Genomic DNA, 27,882 nt, shown 5'->3' on the forward strand with positions numbered 1-27,882 from the left:
TTTGGAATTCCTGTGTAATGGTCTGGATAGATGTTTGCCTATTAGACGTTAGGACCCTCTTCAACTGTCGGCATTCTCTGTTAGTCAACAGATGAGGTCGGACTGTATGCTTCTGTGCTGTACGTGTCTCTGCACATTTTCATTTCACTATCATATTGGAAACAGAGGACCTAGGAATGTTCAAGAGTGTAGAAATCTCACGTACAGATGTACGACACAAGGGACACCCAATCACCTGACCACGTTCGAAGTTCATGAGTTCCGTGGAGCACTCCATTCTGCTCTCTCACGATGTCTAATGACTACTGAAGTCGCTGATATGGAGTACCTGGTAGGAGGTGGCAGCACAATGCAACTAATATGAAATATGTATGTTTTTTGGGGTGTCTGGATACTTTTGATCACATAGTGTGTTAGGGTTTCAGTGAATCTCAATGCAATGTGTGAAGAATGACTTCTCAAATGCCTGTAATTAATTTAATCTTGTTGTTGCAGCTCTTGCTGGAGAGAGATGTATGAGGCTGTAGTATAGTCTTAGGTTCCTTACTTTATACAGGTCCTGGAAATCCATAGTTGATATCCACCTTCAAAGGTCTCTCCCAGGGTTCAAACAACACACACACACACACACACACACACACACACACACACACACACACACACACACACACACACACACAACTCACATACATGACTGCAGTCTCAGGCAACTGAAACCACACTAAGCATCAGCACCAGTACATGATTGGAGTGGCAACTGGGTGGGGTGAAGGAGGAGGCTGCGGCAGGGAGGGGGAGGGATAGTATGGTGGGGATGGGAGACCGTGAAGTGCTGCCGGTTGGGCGGTGGGCAGGGGAGAGGTGGGGAGAGGGTAGCAGGAAAGGAGAGAAATACAGAGTAATAAATAAAAAAATAAAATAATACAAATAAAAAAGACTGGGTGTGGCAGTGGAGTGTTGGCTGTTTAGTACTGGAATGGGAGCAGGAAAGGGGATGGATGGGTGACGACAGTGACTAGCGAAGGTTGAGGCCAGGAGTGTTACGGGAATGTAGGATGTATTGCCGGGAAAGTTCCCACCTGTGCAGAAAAGCTGGTGTTGGTGGGAAGGATCCATATGGCACAGGCTGTGAAGCAGTCATTGAAATGAAGGATATCATGTTTGGCTGTGTGTTCAGCAACAGGCTGTTGAACAAGCTGTCTGTCCGCATGAATGGCCATCAACAAACTGTGGCCAAGAAACAAGTGGACCACCCTGTTGCTGAACATGCTGCCAAACATGATATCCTTCATTTCAATGACTGCTTCACAGCCTGTGCCGTATGGATCCTTCCCACCAATCCATCCTCCATTCCCGTAACCATCCTGGCCTCAATCTTCATTAGTCGCTGTCCTTGCCCATCCATCCCCTTTCCTGCTCCCATTCCAGTACTACACAGCCACCATTCCACTGCCACACCCAGTCTTTTTTAAATTATTTAAATTTTTTATTAACTTCTCTGTATTTCTCTCCTTTTCCGCTACTTCCCCCTCCCTCTCCCCACTGTTCCCCTGCCCACTGCCCAACCTGCACCACTTCACTGTCAGCCATCCCCACCATACTATCATTCCCCCTACCCACCCCAGTCTCCTCCTTTATCCCACCCAGTCACCACTCCCATCATGCACTGGTGCTGCTGCTCACAGTGTGGTTTCAGTTGCCTGAGACTGCAGTCTTGTGTGTGTGTGTGTGTGTGTGTGTGTGTGTGTGTGTGTGTGTGGGTGTGTGCGCACGTGCGCGCGCCCGCGCTCGCTCCTATGTGTGTGTATTGGTCTATTGTTGATGAAGGCCATTGGCCGAAAGCTTTATGTGTGAAAATCTTTTTGTTCTGTCAATCTGCAACTCAGCATCTCCACTATATGGTGAGTGACAACTTTCCTTCTCCAATATTGTTACATTCCATCATGGATTTTCCATTGTTTGATTTAAACCTGTGACTAAGTCAATTGTATTTCTATCTGTGAGGATATCTGAAAGCAATGGTGTATGCAGTGAAAATCAGAAACCTTGCACAGCTGTGAGAGTAAACTGTTGATGCTTGTGCGCACATTCTGATACTTGGGTTGGTTCAACTCCACATGGAGTGGCTGAAGCAGTTAACAACACCCTTACAATGTGCTGCACAACACATCAAGTGCATCCTGACGTTGTGTGTTTTCATCACCAGCATTTGCCTTGTCCTGCACAAAATACAACATAACTCACAAATCAACACAGCTAAACTCATTTGAAAGCCACCATTGTTTTCTTCTATCTGCTTGATGTACCACATGAACTTTCTACTTGAAAAATAGCCTTACAGGTTTTCCATCACTCCCATCCCACACTCCTTGACTCTGAATACCTGTTTTTACTCCAATTTTTGTTTTAGAAAGTGGTTCCTCAACTATGGACCACCCTGCACAATAATAGAACTGACAAATGACTTCAGTTGGGGAAAGAATCCAACAAGAACAATCTTCACAACTGTTAGGTGCAAGAACTACTTACCATTTACAAGTCATTAAGGAAACTACAGAATGAAGCAATGAATAGGAATCACCACTTTGTCCGGGATTTATAGTCCGATTAAGCTTTCGAAAATCCACAGTATGAAATAAAAATAACCCTTAATAAAAAAAATTAAAAAAACCATGTTTATATAGCATTAACATAAAATTCACAAACATGTTAACTGGTTAGCAGTCACTTTAGTATATATAAAGTTACATTAATCTTTGCAGAGGTTCATAATTATTAATGAAGATAACAGAAAGCTGTCTAGTAACAACTTACACTGTTTGCCCGGTTTGTTAACAGTTCCTTTCATCTTTATTTCATGACCAGCAATTTCATCATAGATACTTGACAAATATTCTTCAGGCAAGTCCTTGCTGTCACTAATACCTCTGTTGAGCCGAATGTACTGCTCTTTAGTCATTTTGCTTTTCACTTGGGGTGAATGAAGATCTGTGGTAAGCATAATGACAGAATATGCTAATACATACGCAGTATCAGCACTAGCAAAAAGACCATTGCTGGAGAAAAATGAGAAAAATCACAAATAAGAAAAATAAAATTGTTAAAAATACATGGCTAGTCTGAAAAGTTACTAACCAACGAAAGAAATCTCACATTTTCCTTCAAATTTATTATTATTTTCCCCTTGTAAGTCTATAAAATTCTCTCTAGCCCATCGAAATATTAGTTAGTGCCTTTCTCTGCAAAACAGCTGTTTAGAAAGGGGATGGCTTTATCAAGGGACTAAAATTTCTGCCCTCGAGCTCAACTTTCAGCCAAAGGAACAAAAGAATACTGCTTGGGTCTAGATCTTGTGAGTAAGAAGGGTGATCAAGCAACTGAAACTTAAATTTGTCGATTTTCACCGTGACAACTGCTGAGGTGTGAGACAGCACAGAGTGAGCAATCAAGGCAGGCAGCGTGCAGTCCCCATCCCAATATTTGACAAAGACATTCTTTACATATGCTCATAGTCTCTGTTGTCTCTCTCACCTTAATTTGACAGATCTCTGGCGCCATTTGGTGAAATTGGGCAATGTTATGGTCAGTGGTTGCAGTTGTTGGCTGCCCCAAACGTCCATTATCACCCGAGCTGGTATGGCCTCATTTAAATTCAGGTCCCCAAAATTTCACAGTGGTAAACTACGGTACAGAGCCCTGTAAACTGTGTTCAACTCAAGTTTAATTTGTGTAGGAGTACTGTCTTTCAAAAACAAAAATCTATTTATAGTTAGACACTCAGTTTTGTCCATTTTTACAAAAATATGCGGATCAACTCACTACAACGACTATCGAACAACAACTGCACTTCGAAAACAGCTGGAATTTTGGGAGTGCCTTACTTGGCATGCACAACTAAACTCCTCAACTTTTGTTGACAAGTGCTGCTATCTTCAAGTTAAGGTTGGAAACTTTTCAGACTATCCTTGTATAAACAAAAATCCTGCAGTTATATTTTTATTACGCTGCTAATTCGTGAATTAGACAGATTTTATAGGGCATTACAGAATTACTGGAATAATATTCCAGCACAACAGCAGTATAATAATTAAATGAATTTGCATTTTAACTTTTTACAGACATGAGGAAAATGCCCTCTTGGCGGAATACACAAAAAAATACAAATATGAGAATATAAAAAATTAAGGTAGGTAATATATCAGGATAGATCACTATTCTACAGTACAAATAATAGAGGTGTGTGGCACCGGACAGACATGCAACTTTTCTTCCCTTCCTTTTTTATTTTTAATGCTTTAGGGCTCAAAATAAGCAAGGGCAGAAGTGTCCAGGTCCTATCTTGAAACAGGACTTTTCTACAGAAAGGATTCCATGCTTCTTTATGTTTATCTACACACAGGGGCTGAAATGGCATTAGTACGTGGGTAAAACTAAATGAACCATGAAAGTGAACCTGGAACACTTGTTAAAAGACAACAAACCCAGCTGAAAGGTACACTGAACAGTTACAATGAGACTACTTTTTTAAGACATCATTTGGGAACAATTTCAAGGCAACCACAGTACAAGGTTGGAATTTAGATCTCTTGCACCACATTGCTACAGCAGTTAAAGGCTAGAACACATTCTACATCTTTTGTTGTACCTGCTAAAATCCAGGATAGCTCAAATGACAAATACACATTAAAGTGTAAGAAGTTAAGAAACTGACATTGGGTTAGAAAGTGAAGCAAAATCAGTATTTCATTATAAGTGCTGCGGGGTCAACACTTAACAGGTGATGGTAGTGGAAAAAGCATTGTCCAACATGTGGCATACTTAAAATTATCTCCTTATGACAAGATGGATGAGAGGAAGCAGCCATAAGCTCCAGCATGTTCCCATGGAGATATGACCATTATTCATAAGAGAGTGATAAAATATTCCTGCATGTAGCAACGCTGAGATCATCTGAGAGGATAGAACTACTAAAAGTCCTGAATAGTAGAGTTGCAATGCAGGCAGCAGCATCAGTGGGCAAATAAAAACATTCCTGAATCCATTGCACTAAGTGTGGTAAGTACATGTATGTTGCAAACAGGCTCTGGAGAGCACCGAGGGAATCTGAGCATTTGTCAGATTTAGATACCACGTTGCTAGATGAGTCATTGGTTTGAAAGGAGGTGTTCCCTCAGCCTGCGTAAAAAGCTCCAGACAAGTCGAATAAATGATCACAGCTAGAGTAGTGTGCTTTGGTAGTGAAGTAAGTCTTGGTGTGGAGCCAGGTGGGTGGGGGATGGAAGTGAGTGGGTGGGGGATGGAAGTGAGTGGGTGTGGGGGGGAGAGAGTGGGTGTGGGGGGGAGAGAGTGGGTGGGGGGGGGAGAGAGTGGGTGGGGGGGGAGAGAGTGGGTGGGGGGGAGAGAGTGGGTGGGGGGGGGAGAGAGTGGGTGGGGGGGGGAGAGAGTGGGTGGGGGGGAGAGAGTGGGTGGGGGGGGGAGAGAGTGGGTGGGGGGAGAGAGTGGGTGGGGGGGGAGAGAGTGGGTGGGGGGGAGAGAGTGGGTGGGGGGGGAGAGAGTGGGTGGGGGGGAGAGAGTGGGTGGGGGGGGAGAGTGGGTGGGGGGGAGAGAGTGGGTGGGGGGGAGAGAGTGGGTGGGGGGGGGAGAGAGTGGGTGGGGGGGGAGAGAGTGGGTGGGGGGGAGAGAGTGGGTGGGGGGGAGAGAGTGGGTGGGGGGGAGAGAGTGGGTGGGGGGGAGAGAGTGGGTGGGGGGGAGAGAGTGGGTGGGGGGGAGAGAGTGGGTGGGGGGGAGAGAGTGGGTGGGGGGGAGAGAGTGGGTGGGGGGGAGAGAGTGGGTGGGGGGGAGAGAGTGGGTGGGGGGGAGAGAGTGGGTGGGGGGGAGAGAGTGGGTGGGGGGGAGAGAGTGGGTGGGGGGCAGAGAGTGGGTGGGGGGGAGAGAGTGGGTGGGGGGGAGAGAGTGGGTGGGGGGGAGAGAGTGGGTGGGGGGGAGAGAGTGGGTGGGGGGGAGAGAGTGGGTGGGGGGGAGAGAGTGGGTGGGGGGGAGAGAGTGGGTGGGGGGGAGAGAGTGGGTGGGGGGGGAGAGAGTGGGTGGGGGGGGAGAGTGGGTGGGGTGAGAGAGTGGGTGGGGGGGGAGAGTGGGTGGGGGGGAGAGAGTGGGTGGGGGGGAGAGAGTGGGTGGGGGGGAGAGAGTGGGTGGGGGGGAGAGAGTGGGTGGGGGGGAGAGAGTGGGTGGGGGGGAGAGAGTGGGTGGGGGGGAGAGAGTGGGTGGGGGGGAGAGAGTGGGTGGGGGGGAGAGAGTTGGTGGGGGGGAGAGAGTGGGTGGGGGGGAGAGAGTGGGTGGGGGGGAGAGAGTGGGTGGGGGGGAGAGAGTGGGTGGGGGGGAGAGAGTGGGTGGGGGGGAGAGAGTGGGTGGGGGGGAGAGAGTGGGTGGGGGGGAGAGAGTGGGTGGGGGGGAGAGAGTGGGTGGGGGGGGAGAGAGTGGGTGGGGGGGGGAGAGAGTGGGTGGGGGGGAGAGAGTTGGTGGGGGGGGAGAGAGTTGGTGGGGGGGGAGAGAGTTGGTGGGGGGGAGAGAGTTGGTGGGGGGGAGAGAGTTGGTGGGGGGGAGAGAGTGGGTGGGGGGGGAGAGAGTTGGTGGGGGGGGAGAGAGTTGGTGGGGGGGAGAGAGTTGGTGGGGGGGAGAGAGTTGGTGGGGGGAGAGAGTTGGTGGGGGGAGAGAGTTGGTGGGGGGGAGAGAGTTGGTGGGGGGGAGAGAGTTGGTGGGGGGGAGAGCGTTGGTGGGGGGGAGAGAGTTGGTGGGGGGGAGAGAGTTGGTGGGGGGGAGAGAGTTGGTGGGGGGGAGAGAGTTGGTGGGGGGGAGAGAGTTGGTGGGGGGGAGAGAGTTGGTGGTGGGAGAGTGTTGGTGGGGGGGGAGAGAGTTGGTGGGGGGGAGAGAGTTGGTGGGGGGGGAGAGAGTTGGTGGGGGGGGAGAGAGTTGGTGGGGGGGGAGAGAGTTGGTGGGGGGGGGAGAGAGTTGGTGGGGGGGAGAGAGTTGGTGGGGGGGGAGAGAGTTGGTGGGGGGGAGAGAGTAGGTGGGGGGGGGGAGAGAGTTGGTGGGGGGGAGAGAGTTGGTGGGGGGGAGAGAGTTGGTGGGGGGGAGAGAGTTGGTGGGGGGGAGAGAGTTGGTGGGGGGGAGAGAGTTGGTGGGGGGGGAGAGTTGGTGGGGGGGGAGAGTTGGTGGGGGGGGAGAGTTGGTGGGGGGGGAGAGAGTTGGTGGGGGGAGAGAGAGAGAGAGAGAGAGAGAGAGAGAGAGAGAGAGAGAGAGAGAGAGAGAGGATGGGGAGGAAGAGTGGTGAAGCACACCATGCCTCTTATTGTTGGCCAAGAAACTTAATAAAAAATGGGAAAATACAATGGGTATTTCACCATAAAACAGCGGTAATTTGGCAGCTTCCACCAGACAGAGGCTCTTAATGGGGAAATCACCAACATATAAGCAGATTCCATGGTGATGAATACTATTAAGGTGACATAAAATAAACTGTCATGCAGGTGAATATAGGATTCGTTTATTTTCCAGCTTCGAATGGATTAAGAATTGATACTAATGAAGGAAGAGTGTCTAGTCCAGTACCAAGGTGGTCCACTTAGAACGTGCAGGGCATGCAGAGAAGAGACACAGCAGATTGCCAAGCAGAATATATGGGAGGAAACATATATGCATAAAAGGTCAATAACCAGCTGAGCTTTCAAATTAGTCTTGTAGAGAGTTCTCTTTTGCAGTGTGAGCAGAGTGAAGAGAGATCTTAGCTATGGTGCATAATGAGGATATGGCAGATGAGACGGATGGGGGAGAGGGCAACCACGAGTATTATCTCACTTTAAAAATTCCAAAATAAAATTTGACTGGAACAGAAGTAAATATAAAATAGAAGATATGCTATAATTCTTATTTATGATCAAAATCGGCATTGCCAGTATATTTTATGTCATGAGGACAGAAGATTATGCAGAGGAGGAAATAGTTAACTGTATTTTTATTTTTAAGATAATTCTGTATGTCACTTGACAATACATACTTTGGATTACATTCACAGTATCTGCTGGCAAATTTCTCCATTAGCCTATCAATCTTCTGTGCTTCACCAGGTAGTCTGAAGCCTTCAAGGAAATATCTAAGAGCAGATACTATATCCCGGTTGCTGAAGTTCATTAGGTCAACATACGCATACATAACCTGCAAAATAATTCTAATATTTAAATAAAATCCTTCATGCAAGGCAGCTACAACAGGGAAATTTTTAGTTTTCAAGTGTATTGTGAGGAAAATAACAATTGATGTTATCACTGCAAATTTTAAATTACAAGTATCTGAGTTTATAACTACCCTATTCCTTTTTTATTGAAGTCTTACTTACAGCTTCACTGTCTGAACTTTATGTTACAGAAAAACTATATATTTTAGTATTCCAAACTGCAAGCAATGTAGCAAGGTGATTAAGTCCCACTCTTTTGTGAGAAACAGAATTTAAATTATAAGCAGCTTTTCATACAACTTTGTGTGTTATGAGGAGTGCAAAGGAGCTGCAGCTCTGCACTATAAAATTTGAACAGGCAGTGCAGCCAAACTAAGAGTATGCGTGGAAAAGGAAACACCTGACTTATTAGGAGAAACACCTATGCACTTGAGAAGTAACTCAATTTTTTCTGAAGTGATTAAGATAATGTCAAAATATTACAATGAATGAGTAATATCAAAAGACTCACCTCTCTACTTAAATCATCATTGTCACCCAAGAAGTCACCAATCCCAGTTTTATCTAAGCGTTCATCACTGTGCAACCATTCAGCTATTTCCATGGGAGAACTCCCCAATAATCGTTGCTCCTGTAAAAACTGAATGCCTTTCTTTGGTTTGCGATTAAACCTATAAGAAAGAGGAAGGATGTGTTACAGATGAATGCACTCTAACAATATGCACAAAAAAAAGTATAAAAATTATGATCTTCTGCAATTAATTTTTGTACCTGGACGGTACATTAACTAACAATATGGCAAAATGTGACTGAAGGAAGCAGATTATTAAAAAACTAGAAAACACAGTTACATTCTCACTGTTTCATACACAATTTTTTGTCGGCTTTTCAGCGTCCAGTTTATTCCCCTTGTTTCTTCAAAAACAGTATGGTATGTAGTGAATCTGCCACAAATACTTAATGGGCATACAAGAGAGACAAAAGAATGTAGCAGCAGCAGGAAGAGTAAAGAACAGGAAGGAGCCAGAGAGGGTGGGGGGAGAGAAGAGATGTCCAAAAGATGTTACACATGATGGGGTTCCAGCACAGCCAGCAACCCATTCCGCTCCCCACACCATCCCATGATTGCGACACAATGTGGACAACACCAGAAGGAGACACAGAACTAACACAAGAAAAGGGGAAACAGAACTACACAAAAGACCAGATAAAACATAGGGAAAGGGGGGCAGGGAACTCAGTCAGGGTGGAGGCAAGGTCGAAGGCCTCTCAAACCAGCATCAACACTACCCGAGGGACTGCCGTTCCACAAGGAAATTCAGGTACTTTTGCACAGGAAACCCAGGATAGATGAAACAATGCAAGGTCACCTTGACCTTGACCTTGGTTCAACCTGGTATCGCTAATATGAACATGGCAGTGGATGGTTGATTCCCACCGGGAGAGGTGGGGGAAGAATGCCATGTAGTGGGAATCCCTTAACTGCACAAAATTTATTAGAGGGGGAGAGGGAGGGGGAGAGTGAGGGGGGGGGGGGAATCAAGAAAGCCCAAAGGAAATCAATTGAACATTTGAACATAACATGCAGAATGGTCACAATTGGTGAGAAGGTCACGGAGGGCGGAGACTGAGGGGGGTGGCGGGAAAAACACCAGGTGATAGCCTAAAGGCAAATCAAACTCAGGTGAAGCCATTTAATAAAGCACAGGTCTTGATATATGACCATCAGTTGCACAGTAAGCACCCCGCACATGACAGGCATGAGATGATGTTCCATGCCAGCAGGAAATGTGAAGACATATATCATGTGATGAGCAGATTTTAGAGCCGTCAGTGTAAAAAAACAATAGCATCCCGAAACTCCCGTAAGAGCGAGTGCAACAAAAAATGGAACATTACTGGAGTGATGAAGGTTTTCAGGCGCCGGAACAGATCCATCTGAATCCAGCGTCAAGGAACTATCTGAAAAGGGGGGGGGGGGGGGGGGGGTCCTCATATTAAATGACAGTATACTTTTCCTCAGGACTGTAAACTTATCAATCTACATCTATGTATACCATCTACATCTACTTAGATACTCCGCAAGCCACCATACAGTGCATGGCAGAGGACACCCTGTACCACTACTTGTAATTTCCCCTTCTGTTCCACTTGCAAATATAGCGAGAGAAAAACGACCCTCTGTACCCCTCTGTATGAGCCCTAATTTCTCATATCCCTGTACGCAATGTATTTTGACGGCAGTAGAATCATTTGGCAGTCAGCTACAAATGGTGGTTCTCTAAATTTCCTCAATAGCGTTTCTTAAAAAGAACATCGCATTCCCACCCAGGATTCCCATTTGAGTTCCTGAAGCCTCCCTGTAATACTTACGTTTTGTTAGAACCTAACAAATCTAGCTGCCCACCTCTGATTTACTACAATCTCCTCCTTCAATCCGGCCCAGTACGGATCACAAACACTTGAGCAGTACTCCAGTACTCTAGAAAAGATTACACCATCATCCTATATGCAGTCTCCTTTACAATTGAACCTCTCTTTCCTAAAATTCTCTGAAAAACCGAAGTCTACCGTTTGCCTTCCCTAACACACACCTGCTCAGTCCACCTCATATAACTTTGCAACGCTACGCCCAGATATTGAAATGACTTGACTGTGTCAAGCAGGACACTAATAAGACTGTATCCAAACACTAAGATTTGTTCTTCCCACTCATTTGGATTAACATACATTTTTCCACTTTTAGGGATATCTGCCATTCACCACACCAACTCGAAATATTGTCTAAGTCACCTTGTATCTTTCTACAGTCACTCAACTTCGACACCTTACCATATACCACAGCACATCACCAAACAACTGCAGATTGCTGCCCACCGTGCCTGCCAAATCATTTATGAATATAGAGAACAACAGCAGTCCTATCACAATTCCCTGGGGCACACCTGATGATACCCTCATCTATGATGAACACTTGCTGTCAAGGACAACATACTGGGTTCTATTATTTAAGATGTATTTGAGCCACTCACACATCTGTGAACTTGTTCCATATGTTCGTACCTTTGTTAACAGCCTTCAATGGGGCACTGTGTCAAATGCTTTCCAGAAATCTAGAAATATGGAACCTGCCTGTTGCCCTTCATCTATAGTTCTCAGTATATTATGTTAGAAAAAGGCAAGCTGAGTTTAACATGAACACTGCTTTCTAAAACCATGCTGAGTCATGGACATAAGCTTCTTAGGTTCAAGAGAGTTTACTGTATTCGAAATGAGAATATGTTCAAGGATTCTACAGCACACAGAAGTTAGGGCCCATTCTTGTACCTTTCTTACATACTGGAGACACCTGTGCCTTTCTCCAGTCATGTGGGACTTTGTACTGAGTGAGACACTCATGAGAAACACGACCTATGTAAGGGGCCAATGCCGTACGGTACTCTTTCTAAAATCAAACTGGGATTCCATCTGGACCTGCTGACATATTTGTTCTAAAATTTTTCAGTTGCTTCTCTATGCTATGTGTGCTTATTTCTATGTCATCCATACAGGAGTCTACTCGATGGTCAAATGTCTGTATGTTTACACAGTTTTCCTGTGTGAAAATTTCTTGTGTGTGAAATTTAAAATTTGGAAAATTGTGGTAAGATTCTATTGGACCAAACTGCTGAGGTCGTCAGTCCCTGAGCTTACAGAGGGAGGACTGCAACCTCCGACGGGGGTGGGGTGGGGTGAGGGTGGGTGTAGGGGGGGGGGGGGGGGGCGGAGCTGGGTGGGGTGGGGAGGGAGGGAGGGGGGGGGAGGGAGGGATGTGCGCGAACCTTTACAAGATGCCTCAGAGTGCGCGGCTATCCCATGCGGTGAAATTTAAAACTTTGGCTTTTGTTTTGCTATCTTCGACTGCCACATCACTCTGGTCAACAAGGGACCGAACGGAAGCCTTAGACCCAGTAAGCGATTTTACATATGACCAGAATTTTCTCGGGTTCTCTGCTGGATATTTTGCTAAGATGTGAGGTGGTGATTGTTGTATGCTTCGCGTATAGATCTTTTCACATATGCATGAATCTCTATTGGCCTTCACTTGTTGTCTTTTGTGCATCCCCTTTTGAACCAAGAGGGCAACAGACTCTTCTTTCTCAGCATTTCGTTGTTAAACCAAGGTGGATCTTTTCCATCCTTTATCCACTTACTAGACTTGTAACTCCCCAGAACAAGATTTAAAATCTTCTTAAACTTCGCCCATAACTCCTCTACATCCATCTCACTGGAATTAAGTGATGCCAATTCACTGTCTAAGTGAGATATTAATAACTGCTTACCTGCTCTATCTAGCCTTCTAGACTTTTGTAATTATAGTTGGTGTAATGACACCATGATTGGTAAACCCCATTTCTATACTGACATTGTCGATAAAGTCCAGCCTATTTTTGGGTCACAGCAGAATCAAGTGGCCAGTAAAAACATGCTACGATTGATTTAGGTTCACTTACGCCTGTTAAATGTGACCAGATGACTCCACTGTTACACTCAACTTCAAACCTCAATAGAGACAATATTTTCGTAAATGCAATGAACACTCCCCCTGCTATGGCCTCTAATCTGACTTTCCAATATACATTCCACAATTCACTAAATATCTCACAGCTTTCCAGTTCAGGTTTCAGCCAGCTCTTGGTCCCAAGAATAATTTGAGCAAGAGAACTTTCCTGGATACTTTGACAGTTTACTGAAACAACTGTGACAGTCGAAGTGTCTTTATTCTGAATGCCGTTTCAATTCCCTTGCTGTGAATGGGCTGGCGAGTGTTCATCAGAGCACCTCAAACTACCGCCTAGCCTAAAAAACCCTCACGTATGCTCTGCTACCCAAGTAGCTGCTTCCTTTGTATGGAGCACTCCTGACCTACCAAGTGGAGTCCTACAAATCCCCCCACATGGTAATGCAGGTCTAGAAATCTGCAGCTGAGACTGCCACAGGGTCTACGAAGCCTTCACTCAGCAAGAAACCGATGGACTCCAAAAATTTCTGGCAACAATGCTGGAAATTGCAAGCTTTGCTTCCACACCGTGTGCAAGACCAGCAATCTTCTACCACCTCCGCGAGCTGCCCATACAAACCAAAAGCAAATGGTTTTATACAATTCCGGGACTTTAGGCAAAGAAACACAGCAAAAAATTAATGTGTTTTGGGAAGATCCTTGATGCGCAGCAACATATATGCTGCATATTTTTGTAATACAAAAGAATCAATATGAATTTCCCAAACACAGCACTTTAATTCCCAAAGCACTGAAATCAAGATTACAATGTGACTGTCAGCCAATCACATCACATTATTTAGCCAGCATGTGACAGTAAAAATTCAGAGCATAGGACACGTGATGTAGCAAGCTAATAGTAACATCACTTAAGTAGTGTAAACACATTAATAGGAAAAATTCATGGTCTAAATTAATACACATATAGTACAGCTGCAAGAAAAGTTAAGCTTTCACATATAATATTGGTCTTTTTTTCACGTGTTACCCTTTACGATATTCTTCTTCTTTGGCTACTGCCATAGTCCCGCAGTTTTCGCAGGGTTGGCAGGGTTACAAACAGATTTGTCACAGGGTGGCTGGATGCCCTTCCTGCCGCCACCCCGTACCTCCCTCAGACGGAATCAGAGTACCCCAGCTGTCTGCGTCTAGTGTAAATCATGAAACAGCACGAACTGTTTCAAATGTCTGCAAGTCATGTAACTGAGGCTCAACGTGGGGACCATCCCAGTATTCACCTAGTGATATGTGGAAAACAGCCTAAAAACCACAACCAGGCTGGCTTACACACCGGCCCTTCGTCGATAGTCCACCAGGCAGATTCGAACCAGGGCTGGTGCGCCTACCCGAGTCCAGGAAGCAGTGCATTAGCTCTCTTGGCTAACCTGGTGGGTTTGTTACCTTTTAAGATATGTTGTTGTTGTTGTTGTGGTCTTCAGTCCTGAGACTGGTTTGATACAGCTCTCCATGCTACTCTATCTTGTGCAAGTTTCTTCATCTCCCAGTACCTACTGCAACCTACATCCTTCTGAATCTGCTTAGTGTAGTCATCTCTTGGTCACATTTCGAAAGCTTCTATTCTCTTCTTGTCCAAACTATTTATCGTCTATGTTTCACTTCCATACATGGCTACACTCCATACAAATACTTTCAGAAATGACTTCCTGACACTTAAATCTATACTCGATGTTAACAAATTTCTCTTCTTCAGAAACGCTTTCCTTGCCATTGCCAGTCTACATTTTATATCCTCTACTTCGACCATCATCAGTTATTTTTCTCCCCAAATAGCAAAACTCCTTTACTACTTTAAGTGCCTCATTTCCTAATCTAATTCCCTCAGCATCACCCAACTTAGACTACATTCCATTATCCTTGTTTTGCTTTTGTTGATGTTCATCTTATATCCTCCTTTCAAGACACTATCCATTCCGTTCAACTGCTCTTCCAAGTCCTTCGCTGTCTGACAGAATTACGACGTCATCGGCAAACTTCAACATTTTGATCTCTCCTCCATGGATTTTAATACCTACTCCAAATTTTTCTTTTGTTTCCTTCACTGCTTGCTCAATATACAGATTGAATAACATCGGGGAGAGACTACAACCCTGTCTCACTCCTTTCCCAACCACTGCTTGCCTTTCATGTCCCTCAACTCTTATAACTGCCATCTAGTTTCTGTACAAATTGTAAATAGCCTTTCGCTCCCTGTATTTTACCCCTGCTACCTTCAGAATTTGAAAGAGAGTATTCCAATCAACATTGTCAAAAGCTTTCTCTAAGTCTACAAATGCTAGAAACGTAGGTTTGCCCTTCCTTAATCTAGCTTCTAAGATACGTCGTAGGGTCAGTATTGCCTCACGTGTTCCAACATTTCTACGAAATCCAAACTGATCTTCCCCGAGGTCGGCTTCTACTAGTTTTTCCATTCGTCTGTTAAGAATTCGCGTTAGTATTTTGCAGCTGTGACTTATTAAACTGATTATTCGGTGATTCTCACATCTGTCAACACCTGCTTTCTTTGGGACTGGAATTATTATATTCTTCTTGAAGTCTGAGGGTATTTCGCCTGTCTCATACATCTTGCTCACAAGATGGTAGAGTTTTGTCAGGACTGGCTCTCCCAAGGCTGTCAGTAGTTCCAATGGAATGTTGTCTACTCCGGGGGCCTTGTTTCGACTCAGATATATCAGACACAAATTTACCAGTAAAATTTCAAATGATGACATAAATGTCCAGTCTTCTGGGCCCAAAATTTTTCGAACTGGCTGATCCCCTAAGCGTTAATTTTTGAAGGAGAGTCAAATACACTGTGATTTAAGCACTTCATCATACATTCTCAAATGTAATATAATTCAACTTGTGCAAAAGAACATTTACTTTGAAAGTAACATTTGTCAAACCACTTTTTCAATATTTTCCCATGACTTGTTAGCAATAGGTTTGTTTGAGCAGTTACCACAAAGTGCCAGAAGACAGGATTACTGTGCATATGCAGCTAAGATGCCATAGTAAGCACAAACTTTGAGTTTTCTCTGCTTGTAAACCTTTTGTTGCATTTCTGATTGGAATTTTGTGTGTAGTGGGGCATCCAGCGACCATGTGCAACAGTGTAGCATGTTGTTCGAAGGGGACATACTTTGGGCAATTTTTATATCATATCTTATCCAGTCCTATTCAGATAAGGAATACATAAATAGAAAGCAGTTATTGGCACAATATTTACTTCTAAACTAGACTCTACAACTCAATGTCACCCTAATATTTTGTTATGCGGTGCCTTTAACATGGATTTTTTTCTTTATTTGTACTCTGCATGCTGTTATGTAGTACTTCCAATCGAGTTTACATCCACACAGCACTGAAAACCGATAGTAAGAAGGAATATACATTTCTTGCAGAAACAGTTGTTTGTATACACCTGCACTAGGAACAATAGGCTTTTCATGGCTTTTTCAAACTGAGCAAAAATTAACAAGGTTACTTGTGAAGCCAAGCAACTGGGTAATTGGAAGTTTATATTCTACTCCAGCAGTAAACATGTGTAGAGTTCCAATGATAAAACATGGTGTGGTGTCAGTATATAGTTTACTGAAGAATGGTGTTCTGTAAATTTAAAGGAAAAATTATTCAACAAATCCCCACTCCTCTCACCTCTCTGCCTACATACAAGACAATTTCACAAATTTCACTAAACACTGTGGCAATGCGGAATGAGAAATAATTAAGAAAGTGAAGTGTAGATAATGCAGTACAAGAAACTGCAGAATGCCAGAAACTGCCAAGTGCAAATGCGAAATGAAGCCTTTTGACACCATCCACTGCTAGCAAGGAGGGAAGGAGCAGAATATGTAAAGAAACATTGTAAGTAACTTGCATGCCAACTTTATAAAGAAAACACTGATTTTACCTTAAACAATTAAAAATGCACAAATGTATGTATCCAATTTACAGAATAACCACAAAAGATGCTTTTATGTATAAAGCAAAACGTGTCTGGTGTAATTATTTTTAATTAGATAGCAGGTGGTGGGGTAGGTGGTTAATGTTTAACATCCCGTCGACACGAGGTTATTAGAGACGGAGCGCAAGCTCGGGTTAGGGAAGGATTGGGAAGGAAATCGGCCGTGCCCTTTCAAAGGAACCATCCTCGCATTTGCCTGAAACGATTTATGGAAATCACGGAAAACCTAAATCAGGATGGCTGGAGACGGGATTGAACTGTCGTCCTCCCGAATGCGAGTCAAGTCATAATTAGATAGCAGTTGGCTCAAGACGGATAACCTATAGTAACAGATTTTAACAGCTGCTGATGAAGATGGCAATGCAAACAAACATATTATAAATAATACTTATTAGGAAATAATGTCAGGCCTAGAGGAGGTACCAGACGAGTGTTGAAACATGTCTTGTGATTGAAAAATATTGTGTTTCACAGAAGGCAATATGTAAACGCCCTCTAAAGCTTTTCAGTGTGATTTCCAGGAAGTCAATTTTCTTTTAGTACCATTATCGTATTATCTCAAGTTTGGTTCTTTATTACAGCATAATGCCGTACATGCCAGAAGATGAAAATGTGCACTTGAAAATCAGTGAACAGTTGAAACTAGCTAATAGTGTGAAATGAAACACTTCATTTCAAATAAATTGGCTGCCTCTATGGAAAAGATGAACAAAAGCCAAATTTCTTTAGTAAACCGACAAAAATAAATTAAGTGATTAAGCCTCATTGACAATAATGTGGAAATAAAATAAAGTCAGAAAACTGAAACTAATATCATATTTTAGCCTTCTGTAATTATGTGAATGTAGTTTAATTCATTTGATAGCTCCCAGCAACAGAAACTCATTTTGTTTTCATTTGGTGTGAGAACAGCAAAATAAAGAACCATAAAAATGGGCTTGTGGAGAGTACTCCCCACTACAACTCTGCTCTGTGCATGTGTGAATCTGGCACCTGGGTGCAACAGAAAAATTTTTCCAGTAGTGTCTGGCTGCTTGTTGCTGCTGCTTATACCTCTAACAGCCACATTTCAAGTAGCGAAAAGCACGAGAATTCGTTGCTCACACACAACTTCAACTCTGTGCATGGACGTGAGTCCACTGGAAACTATTCAAACCAACCTAATTTAAACAGTTGTGACACCACACTCACTGAAAGCGGTCTGTTATTACAATATATTGAATAATATTTGTCCTGAAGCCTTTGACATATTTACTGTTGGCAGATGCATGTGAGCACATTGTGTTTTTTTGTTGTAAATGGTGCAGTCATTTCGCAAACTTAAGTTTCATATTAGAGTTTTTCTCTTGCTTATGCTGTTTTGCTCCAATATTATTCTGCAGCAGCAGGCTAAAGTACAATTCTTTGTCGGAGTATCAGTTCTTACCAGTCAAAATCACAAAAATTTAACTCAAAACTAAAACAAAGAAAACTTCCGAGAATTCTAAAAAATTCCTTGCTTTCTCCTGGATGAAAAAATTTCCAGATTTCCATGTGGTCCTGGCATATTCACCCTGAGTAAATCATATAAGAACATCATATACCAGGTGGTTATAATTAAACTTTCCCTATTTATCACATTATGATATGGAAACTAATTACCATACAAGTACCAAACTTGGTAGAATTAATCCAGAGTATGGGGTGCATTATTTCCATGCATCACAATGCCACTGTCCAGTGCCAACTATGACCACCAGGTGCTGTGATTCACAGTCTCAAACACCTCACCAGTTGCAGCGCACCTGGTGACGTGTCAACATTAACTCGGACAAAAGAAGCTCTTTTATCCAAACAACGGTAGTGCTGCAGCTGTACTTCAAGAATATCACTGGCTGAAAGGATTACAAAAGGGTCCTCTTTCTCTACCTGCTCTGTGCAGAGCATGATGAACAAGTTCGAATCAACTGGAGAACTGGTCGTCGCTCTGGGAAGAGGCCAATGACCAGTTGCACCACAGGTAGTTAATGAAATTGCTGTTGCTATGGCACACAATGCTACACACAATTCCCAATCATCAGGCAGTGTGCGTGCCGTGTCACAACAGTTAAACATCCCGTGGTCCACTGCGCGGAAGGTGTTTCGAACCATTCTCAAATGGTGTCCATCCGTATCATACAGCAGCTTGCACCACAGGACGCACAACAGCAAGGACTGAAATTGTTGAGGGCTGGCCCTGGAACATCCTGTAGACAGACTAAGCTCAATTTCTTCTGACCGGTGAAGTGGTCACACAGAATTGCCGAATGTCACCGTGCATGAAGCTCCCCTGTATGGCGAACATGTCAGTACGGTGTGGCATCACAGCTACTTTCATCAATGAAGCATTCTTTTTTGAACAGGTTGGCACTCAAGGACCAAAGACGTGTAGTGTGACTGGCCAATGTTACTGGGATATGCTTCGCCAGCTTGTCATACCCATCCTACAGGAGAGACACACACTGAACTCAAAAGTTTTCATGCAAGATAGGGCACCACTACTCACCACTTGTGAAGTTCACCTGCTCCTCTGATACACATTTGGAAACAACTGATTTATCAGCCAATCGTTTCCAAATGCTTGGTCGGCACCATTACCTGATCTCACTCCCTGTGATTTCTGGTTGTGGGAATAACTGACGGACAGGATTTACCAGGGGAGAGACGCACGTGCTGATCTGAAGCGCAGCATATCACGAGAGGAAGCCAGCATACCTATGGACATGCTTTGTTACACTGTGCAGAATGTAATACTGTGCTTTCAAACTCTTCAGGACACTGATGGATGCCATATTGAGCCCTTTTGTAGCAGCAATGCTACTGGTGTGTAATACTCTTATGTACCGTAGTAGCACATTAAAGTGTTTCAATTGAACTGATTCTGCATTATTTCTTTTAACCTTGTCCTTGACATTAACATTACCAAGTTTGGTCCTCATACAGTAATTAGCTTCCATATTATAATGTGTTAAATAGGGAAGGTTTAATTATAGCCACCCAGTATTATGCTATGAAACTAAGAAGCTGCTGTGTTCAATTTTTATTACATTAGGCCTATTTTGGTGTGATTGCTATCATTAGGTCATATCATGTGGTCTTTATGTTCATATTATGTCGCTGTTCTAGTTGCTGTCATTATTGTGTAAGTTTACTAATTTGATGTTGGTGAAGCCATTGTAGGTTTTACACTGTAGCTCAAGCAGTTATTTCTGAAGCTTCCCAAGTATGACAGTTTATTTCATAATGACTGACGACTGTGCTGATAGTTGAGTCAGAAATGATGTTATATAACATTGCTGACTCAACTGTCAATACAACTGTCAATTCTTGTCATTATGAAATAAACTTTTATTATTGGAAAATTCAAAAATAATTGCTTCAGCTACTGTTTAAAACCTACAATAGCCCCACCAACATCAAACGAGCAAACTTATACAGTACTGATAGCAACGAAAACAGAGGTGATCACAGCAGTGTCTTAATCTTGCAGCATAATGTGTAAAGTCCTTAAATGACATACACGACACAGCAGGCTCAGACAAGTACAAAAAGAATACGTCAGTACACACTGAAATAAACCATTACAAGCAAAAAATATAGGTAGCCATGTTTACATCCACCATTCTTATGCAGTTTGTGTGTGATAGAAACTGTAGAAACAGTTTGTATGCTGTTTATATGTGATATGAACCAAATACAAACCAAGAATGTAAACATGACTAACTAGAGTTGCTATCCTATTTTTAATGATTTATCATATTGGGAACTATTTCATTCTTTGTTTATTATATGATTGTGATTTTGTAAATTTCATATTTTATACTATTTTTATTCTTTACATATTTTTTTATTGTGACTCCAAAAAGAAACTACCTTTGTACATAGAGGTCACTCTTATCATTGCTGGTTGCAATTTGGATCTATTTAAAGCTTAGTATTGGCCTTTACTTTTAGTATTTGACACACAGTTAGGGCAGTGAGTGTGATGACAGCATGCCAGGAGTAAGACAACACTACCATACATTCACTGTCAAAGAAAAAAATATTGTAAATGTTTCTTACATTATTATTTTAACTGTGTACTGGGATTTTTATATAATATGATGGCCTGAGTAGGGGAGGGGAGGGATATGGGAAAAAATTGCAACTGTGTTGAATATTTAGCTGTTTGTTTTCTCCTGCCAGCCAAACACAGGTATATCAATATATGTGAATGCAATTTCACAGCAGTCATTTCTGGTATACACTTAAGCCTGGTTTAGTACAATTAAGACATGAAATATGAATCTGCTTCCTCCTTGACAGGAACGCAGGCTTACATTACTGTGTCACATGATATTCTGCTAAAATTTTGCTGTATTCTGTGTTACTATCAAGCAGTTTTTGGAGAAAGTTAACAGCTCACTGAACAGAAGAAGTATTTGGTTGTCGACAGGTTCAGAAGCAAGATTGGAAATTTCACTAGCTTTTGGACAGATCGTTTTACAAGCTAGAGTACACACACTTACATGTACCCACTTGAACAGTTACGTAACTGTCAACACCGATGTAGCTGTGTGTGTGTGTGTGTGTGTGTGTGTGTGTGTGTGTGTGTGTGTGTGTGTGTGTGTGTGCATTTTCTAATTCAAAAAAATGAAATGTCCAAAAGCTTCCAGAGTTCTCGTTCCTGCTTATGTGTCTGTCAACGACTCCACATCTTTACTGTTTGGTGAGTTGTTGCCTTTACACAAAAAAAAATTGTACAATAATTTCATCGACACACCAAGCATGTTTCTTGTACAAGCTGTGACTTACAAAGTAATTCCAGTCTCCCATATCTCTTTCTGATGCTTTTGAACCTCAAACTGTTCTGGACTATCGAGCACCTCTCTGTTGTTCAGGCTGCTAGGAATAGAGGAGCCTGAATTTAAACTGTTGCTGCTTCCACCATATGACTGGATGCTTGTCTTTGTAGAACTATCAGCTTCAACATCTTTAGCAGGTCTCTCTGAACCTTTTAAACATAAGTAAGTTACATAACTTTGCTTCACAAATCAAAAGTGTATACTACCCTCAATTACCTCTATATGTAAGTGTTCATTTACCTAACTCTAAGAAAAATATGTACATCCTGATAGAAAGTAAACATTATGCTTACCCAGTGTTGTTTGAGAGTTGGGGTTTACATACAGATCTTTGCTCCATTCAACCATACATTTCAAAATGGAGACTAGGCATTCCAAACCTCGTATTCTCATTGACTTTTCTTGGTTTGGAGTGGCTCCTAATTCCAATGCTTGCCTTCCTTGAGCTATCTTTGACAAATCATTCACCAGCCTGAAAAATAGCCTCACCTTAAAAAGCCAAAGGAAATCTACATACACATACATACAATACAATTATAAATAAGACGTACTGAAGCAGCACCACTCACACAGGATACAGATTAAATAAAATTTCTTTTCAGCAGAGAAGTACTAGTCTCACATAAACTTTATATTCTAAAGTTTCTAGCAAATCTGTTCCAAAATATTCGGCAGAATTTTCAATGCAATTCCTCAGGCTCTTTGTGATGATAATCCTGACTGTACATTTACAACACAGGATTCAAAAGACAATGAGAAACATTTTTGCTTTTCAACATTTCATCACAGCAGAATACCAAATCAAACAGTGTCCAGTGAAGCAGAAAATACAAAACTAGGGGAAAATATGCTACAAAACTACGAGATCCCACAACAAATCAAAAAATGAGATACCTATTTTTTTTCACAAAATTTTCAAAATTTCTTCACCTAGACATCAGCATTTTCCCTGGTCCTTCCAGGGACTAGAATGTACGCCCCCTGAAGTTTCACGGCAAGAACAAAGATGTTACAGAATTCTACTTTAGTAACATTACATTGTTGACTGTGTATTTAAAAAAACAAAATTTTAAAAAAATGTGCAACAGAAACAAAACTATATACAACATTAAGAGAATCAAATATAGCATCTTTCAGTGTTAGGTGCTTAATCCTGGTTGAACAGCACATAAAATGATTCTGCCAAAATGTAAATGGCCTTTTCTGAAGTTGTAATATTTGCTGAATTGCATACATGCTCACTGTGATCATACAGAAACTACCAAGATAGCATTTGAACAAACTTACAGTTAGTTCATCCCATACAGCAAATCTCAACCAAGCAATTACAAATGATTTCCATATACTACTCATGAACATTAATGGGAGCATCCTAAACAAAACAATTACTTAAAATTTCTTGCTGTTCAGTTCCAAACAGAATGGTACAACAACAAATATTATTTACTCTATTTTTAAAAAAACGTCCAGTTTTAAAACTAAAATAAGCATCCAGCAACCTTCCGAAGAGTATCTGTAAGTTCTTGGACATTACAGAATAGTAAAAATAAATTACAGTATCTAAAATTTAAATAACATTTATGCCAAAAAACAATAAACACTTATTTTTTTAAAATAAATTTCAGTCCGAATACTATGACAAGAACAAAGAATAACCTATTATTCTTATAACACTTTGTAGACAGTTGATAAATTTCAATACCTTAATGCAGGGGCAATTGATTATTTCATTACAACAAAACCTTATTAGAAACAACTTTCTGTGTAGGACTACCAAAGCTCAGAGACATTATTAACAACTATGAGAACAGTCAACATTAACAACTATTCAAATTATCATAAAAATTACAACAATTAAACACTGTAGAGGAGTTTTCAAAACCCACATACCTTATGAACATGCTTTATTCACAACTACTGGTTTCACATCAGTATAAACCATCTTCAGGTTTATAATGGTTATATTTCCATAATGTAGATGGACAATTAGGGTGTCCCAGATTTTTGGAAGTTATCCACATTAAAAAGTAAACCACAATGGTGGGTTCTCATACTGATACTGAGTACACCCAAAAGATGCTTGTAAAAATGCATGCTGAATGAGCCAGTGTGGATAACACCATGTCGGATATAAGATCTGGCAGACACCAACTGTATAAAACCAATGAAGTAAAAATTGAAATCGTAAGTAATGTGCATGCTTCTGCTGTACTGGTAACTGGCCGATATGGAGTAAGCAGACTTCTGCCTTTCAGTGTATTGCTAGCTTCCACAAGCTGCTTACACCACTTCGACCAGTTGTCAGTAAGACCAAAGTACACAAATTACACGGGATTTTAAGTTTTACTTCATTGATTTTATACAGTTACTATCTACCAGATCCCACATGGATCATTCAACAGTCTGCTTTGTATAATTTTACAGATATCTTTCAGGTGAACTCACTTTTGTTATGACAATCCACCATTATGGTTTGACTTTTAATGTGGATAATTCCCTAAAAGCTGGGACACCCTAACTGTGCCTCTACATTATGGAAATATACAATTATAAACCTGAAGCTGAGTTGATACTGACGTGAGACCAGTAGTTGTGAATTAAGCACCTTCATACAGCTATGTGCCTTTTGGAAACAACCTCGTAACTGTTGTAATTTTCTGGTAATTTGAATGGTTATTGAGTGGTGTTGTTGCTGCTGTTGAATGTTGTTATTGAAGATTCTTCACTGAACCTCCTATCCAACTTTATACACAGTTTTTGACTAATTTCAGGTAAAAGATTTAATTACATCAATATCCAGATTACCAATACTCACCTTTCAAACAAATTTGCAGCAGAAAGATCACAGTCATAATTGACATAAATATCTACAACACTCTGAGCATCTGCACATATTCTTGTCAATGCATGTATCACCATCCACTTGTGCTCAAATGATGAACTTGAGGTTTCTAATATGTTTAAAAATATTTCCTTGAAAAATACCTGCAAGAAAAGAACAAATCTATATGATATGATTAATAAAAAAGAAACAACTATTAAAATGTACAGAAGTACATAATATGATATAAATAATAAAGAGGGTATACAATTAAAAATTCATTTGCAATTATCGACAGTTTTCTCAATCATTGATTTTTTCATGAAGTTCACATTACAAAAGCTAGCAAAGTTTTCCTTTTTTGTTTAGGTGTTTGTCATTATATTCACTAATAAGATATAAGATAGAAAAGGGGGGGGGGGCTAAAATAGGAGCTCTGGAGAGTATGGATGGTTGATTACATACAAAATACATGAATTAGCCAATGATCTTGGCAACACACTAAAATTTCTTCTTAACAATTTAGGAAAAAGGTCAAAAAATTTATTAAACAGGGTGTCCAGCGATTTTTTAAAAAAAGATTTCCAGGCTCTTCCAGGCCAGTCTTATTTTTCCAAGATCACGTTGTGCTTGGATCCGAAATAATTTTGACTGATTTCTTGACAAAATACACAAATTTTGGCATTATACAGGAACATAATAAGGGCTATATTCAGAGCTAAAAATAAAAATAAAAAACTAAAATGAACCAGATTTATTTTAACAAAGAAATAAACATACCAGGTTCTGACAACAGACTTAATCATAAAAAAACAATTTCAACAAAAATATTACAGGAAAACTACACAGCCCAGTCACATTAATGTAATCACCGTCTACATCCAATGTCAACTCACAGGTGACAGGTGGCAGTGTTAGCAGTGGAGAATATATAAGGTGTGTTGGAGAACAGTGCAGCTGTCATAATGTGGAAATGAAGTGATTTATATGACGTCCAAAAGGGCATGATCATTTTCTTTCAGGTCAAGGGCAGAAGCATTTCTGATTCGACTAAATTTCGAAACTGTTCAGGTGCCACTGTAGTTAAAGTATATCATGCATGGCAAAATGGCACTATCCAAAACCAGCACTGAGGTGACCGGTGCATCACTGGCCACAGACGAGAGGTGTGAACGATGGTTGTGGAGTTGTATACAGGCAAGGAGATGTGCAACTCCACAGCCATTGTTCATGCCCATCATCTGTGCTAAGTATGCATCTATTCTCGGGGACCATACTCAGGCTTTGACAGATGCTGACATTAATGTGACTGGACAGTGTAGAATGAGAGTAGTTGTAAAGGAAGTAAAAGATTATTAATAAACATTTACATTAGGAACAATCAGGCATTTGGGGCACACGGACTTAAAAATGAAGACCATTATTTACTTCAGTAAAAAATTAAATGTTTTACAAAGACATCTAAGAATAAAATCCAAATAGCATTTCAACAAAAGAATCAGGGAAGCCACAGTAATAGACTAATCTGATAAGGACACTTACATGGACAATTGGTTAAGTCACAAACATGTAGTTTTTACTGATAGAACTACTACTTCAATCTGAGGAACCTTTCTCTCAGCATTTTCCATGAGTTTTGTTTTCACAGTTTATAGTGCTCTTTGCTTTTTTCCTACTGACTTTTTTATTTCATTCATTTTCTTTTGAAGACTTCTCGGCTGTCCTTTTCCCTGCTACTGTTTCACTGTGCCTATGACCTTGAATGCACTCTGAACAGCAAAAATGGCTATGGGAGACGCTTCAGTCAAATATTTGACCAGAATGGAGTTGTCTGAGAAACTTCTTTCATAATTGGGATTGCCATGGAACAGATGGCAAGCAACCTTGATAAATCTCTTTGCATTTTCACGTCCACTCTTAACCCCAATGACTGTCATCCAGAATTGATTGATGTAAACAAAATCCCCATAATATTATTTGAGGATTTTCTTTACTGAGATCGTCTCCCCTAGATTTTGGAACTCATAGGCAACAGCGTCAGCAAAGCAAACTAAGGTAGTGAGATGTGTCAATTCTACATCTAACTGCCTCTTCTCGTGGTCAGCTTTAATTTCCACTTCTGGCTCTAGACATGGAATGTCCTTCATACAAGCCAGGGGCTATTTATCCAGAATGTTGGATGCCATACTCCTTATAAATGTAAGGCACTCATTCCGCAATTCCAAGATATCCACAATATGACATATTGACAAAGAGTTCTTTTTGTTTTTTGTTTTTACCTGTTCTCCACTTTCTGGGGTTACAACTGACTTAGGTTGTCATTCAGATCTGTTTTGAAGCTAATCTGTTTCTATAAAAGGAAGGTGGGGGTGTTGATTTGACAGATTTTCTCATTTATTATCAGGCTGTAGATTGGACAGAAGCATAGAGGAATGGAGATAAGGGGCATCTAACTGAAATTTAGACAGGAACGAGTCAACCTGAGAAGCCACAGTCTCAAGAAAGGTGAGATGAGCTATCAGCATCTTTCTCTTCAAAGACTTGCACACTGGTTGTTCACAATGATTATATGAAATTCCAGTAGAGATCTTCAGTTTAATGTTTTATCTACTTCTGTTCCTCTTTTCTTCTTTATACTTCCTTTATACATTTTTAAACAGCTGTTAATATTTTCTAAGCCAGTTGACACCATGTGATTTTCCTCCCAGCAAAACTTCCGTGGGAGAGACAATGTGCTTGTAATATTGTTGAAATCGCCTTTGCGTGACGGAACATTTTTAAATAGATTACATGAAGTTCTCTGAAATTGAAAAAGATTCCAACCAATCCCAGTACAACCTGTCTTAAAAGTCACCATGCACAATATATAAGCCATATGTCTTGAAGTACAAAAGCATGGGATCCTCTTAGGAATGACTTGTTAACATTAAGGCCATCCATACACATTTGAACAACTTTCCAGATTTACCTCAGACTGGAATACACCTGCCCCAAATCCTTCAACTAAATCGACTGTAGCACACCAAAGCCCATTGGCTACTAATAAGTGTTCTAATTACATTATTCAATGCCTATAACTAAAGATCAATAATCAGTCTTATTCATACATAACACAATGAGATCAATAGCTGTTCACATCTACGACAGCAATTTTTTGGTATATATGCAAAAAATGTGCTGCATGCAAACCTCAAACACCCTAATATCCCTGGCGCAAAATAAATGGATTCGAGTAGACCACAACTCCCACAAAATCACACATCTTTATGATAACATTATGTCACCAAACAAGGCAGCACATTTTAACAGATGTAAATGTAAACCACACCACATACTCATCATAGATCCTGGCTGGTCCCATTGTGTGACAAACACACAAAGTGACAACACAACAAAACAGGGTAGCACAGCCAGGCTGCAGCGACAGGCGTGCAGCAAGCCATTCCATGTCAACACCAACAAATGTCT

The 27,882-nt window shown here is 41.5% G+C and overlaps 1 protein-coding gene across 1 annotated transcript in view; it reads right to left on the bottom strand.

Annotated features, from left to right (window-relative positions):
- The window catches only part of LOC126356185 (brefeldin A-inhibited guanine nucleotide-exchange protein 1), a 202,260-nt gene that overhangs the window by 111,859 nt on the left and 62,519 nt on the right, over positions 1-27,882 (bottom strand). The window contains exons 9-14 of the mRNA XM_050006963.1: positions 24,409-24,578; positions 21,887-22,065; positions 21,544-21,742; positions 8,739-8,898; positions 8,051-8,208; positions 2,815-3,056 (exon numbers count right to left, since the gene is read on the bottom strand). Of these exons, the coding sequence (XP_049862920.1) occupies positions 2,815-3,056; positions 8,051-8,208; positions 8,739-8,898; positions 21,544-21,742; positions 21,887-22,065; positions 24,409-24,578 (1,108 nt within the window). The remainder of the gene's footprint in view (positions 1-2,814; positions 3,057-8,050; positions 8,209-8,738; positions 8,899-21,543; positions 21,743-21,886; positions 22,066-24,408; positions 24,579-27,882) is intronic.

This window comes from Schistocerca gregaria, chromosome 3 (genome assembly GCF_023897955.1).
Source record: "Schistocerca gregaria isolate iqSchGreg1 chromosome 3, iqSchGreg1.2, whole genome shotgun sequence".
Classification (NCBI taxonomy): domain Eukaryota; kingdom Metazoa; phylum Arthropoda; class Insecta; order Orthoptera; family Acrididae; genus Schistocerca; species Schistocerca gregaria.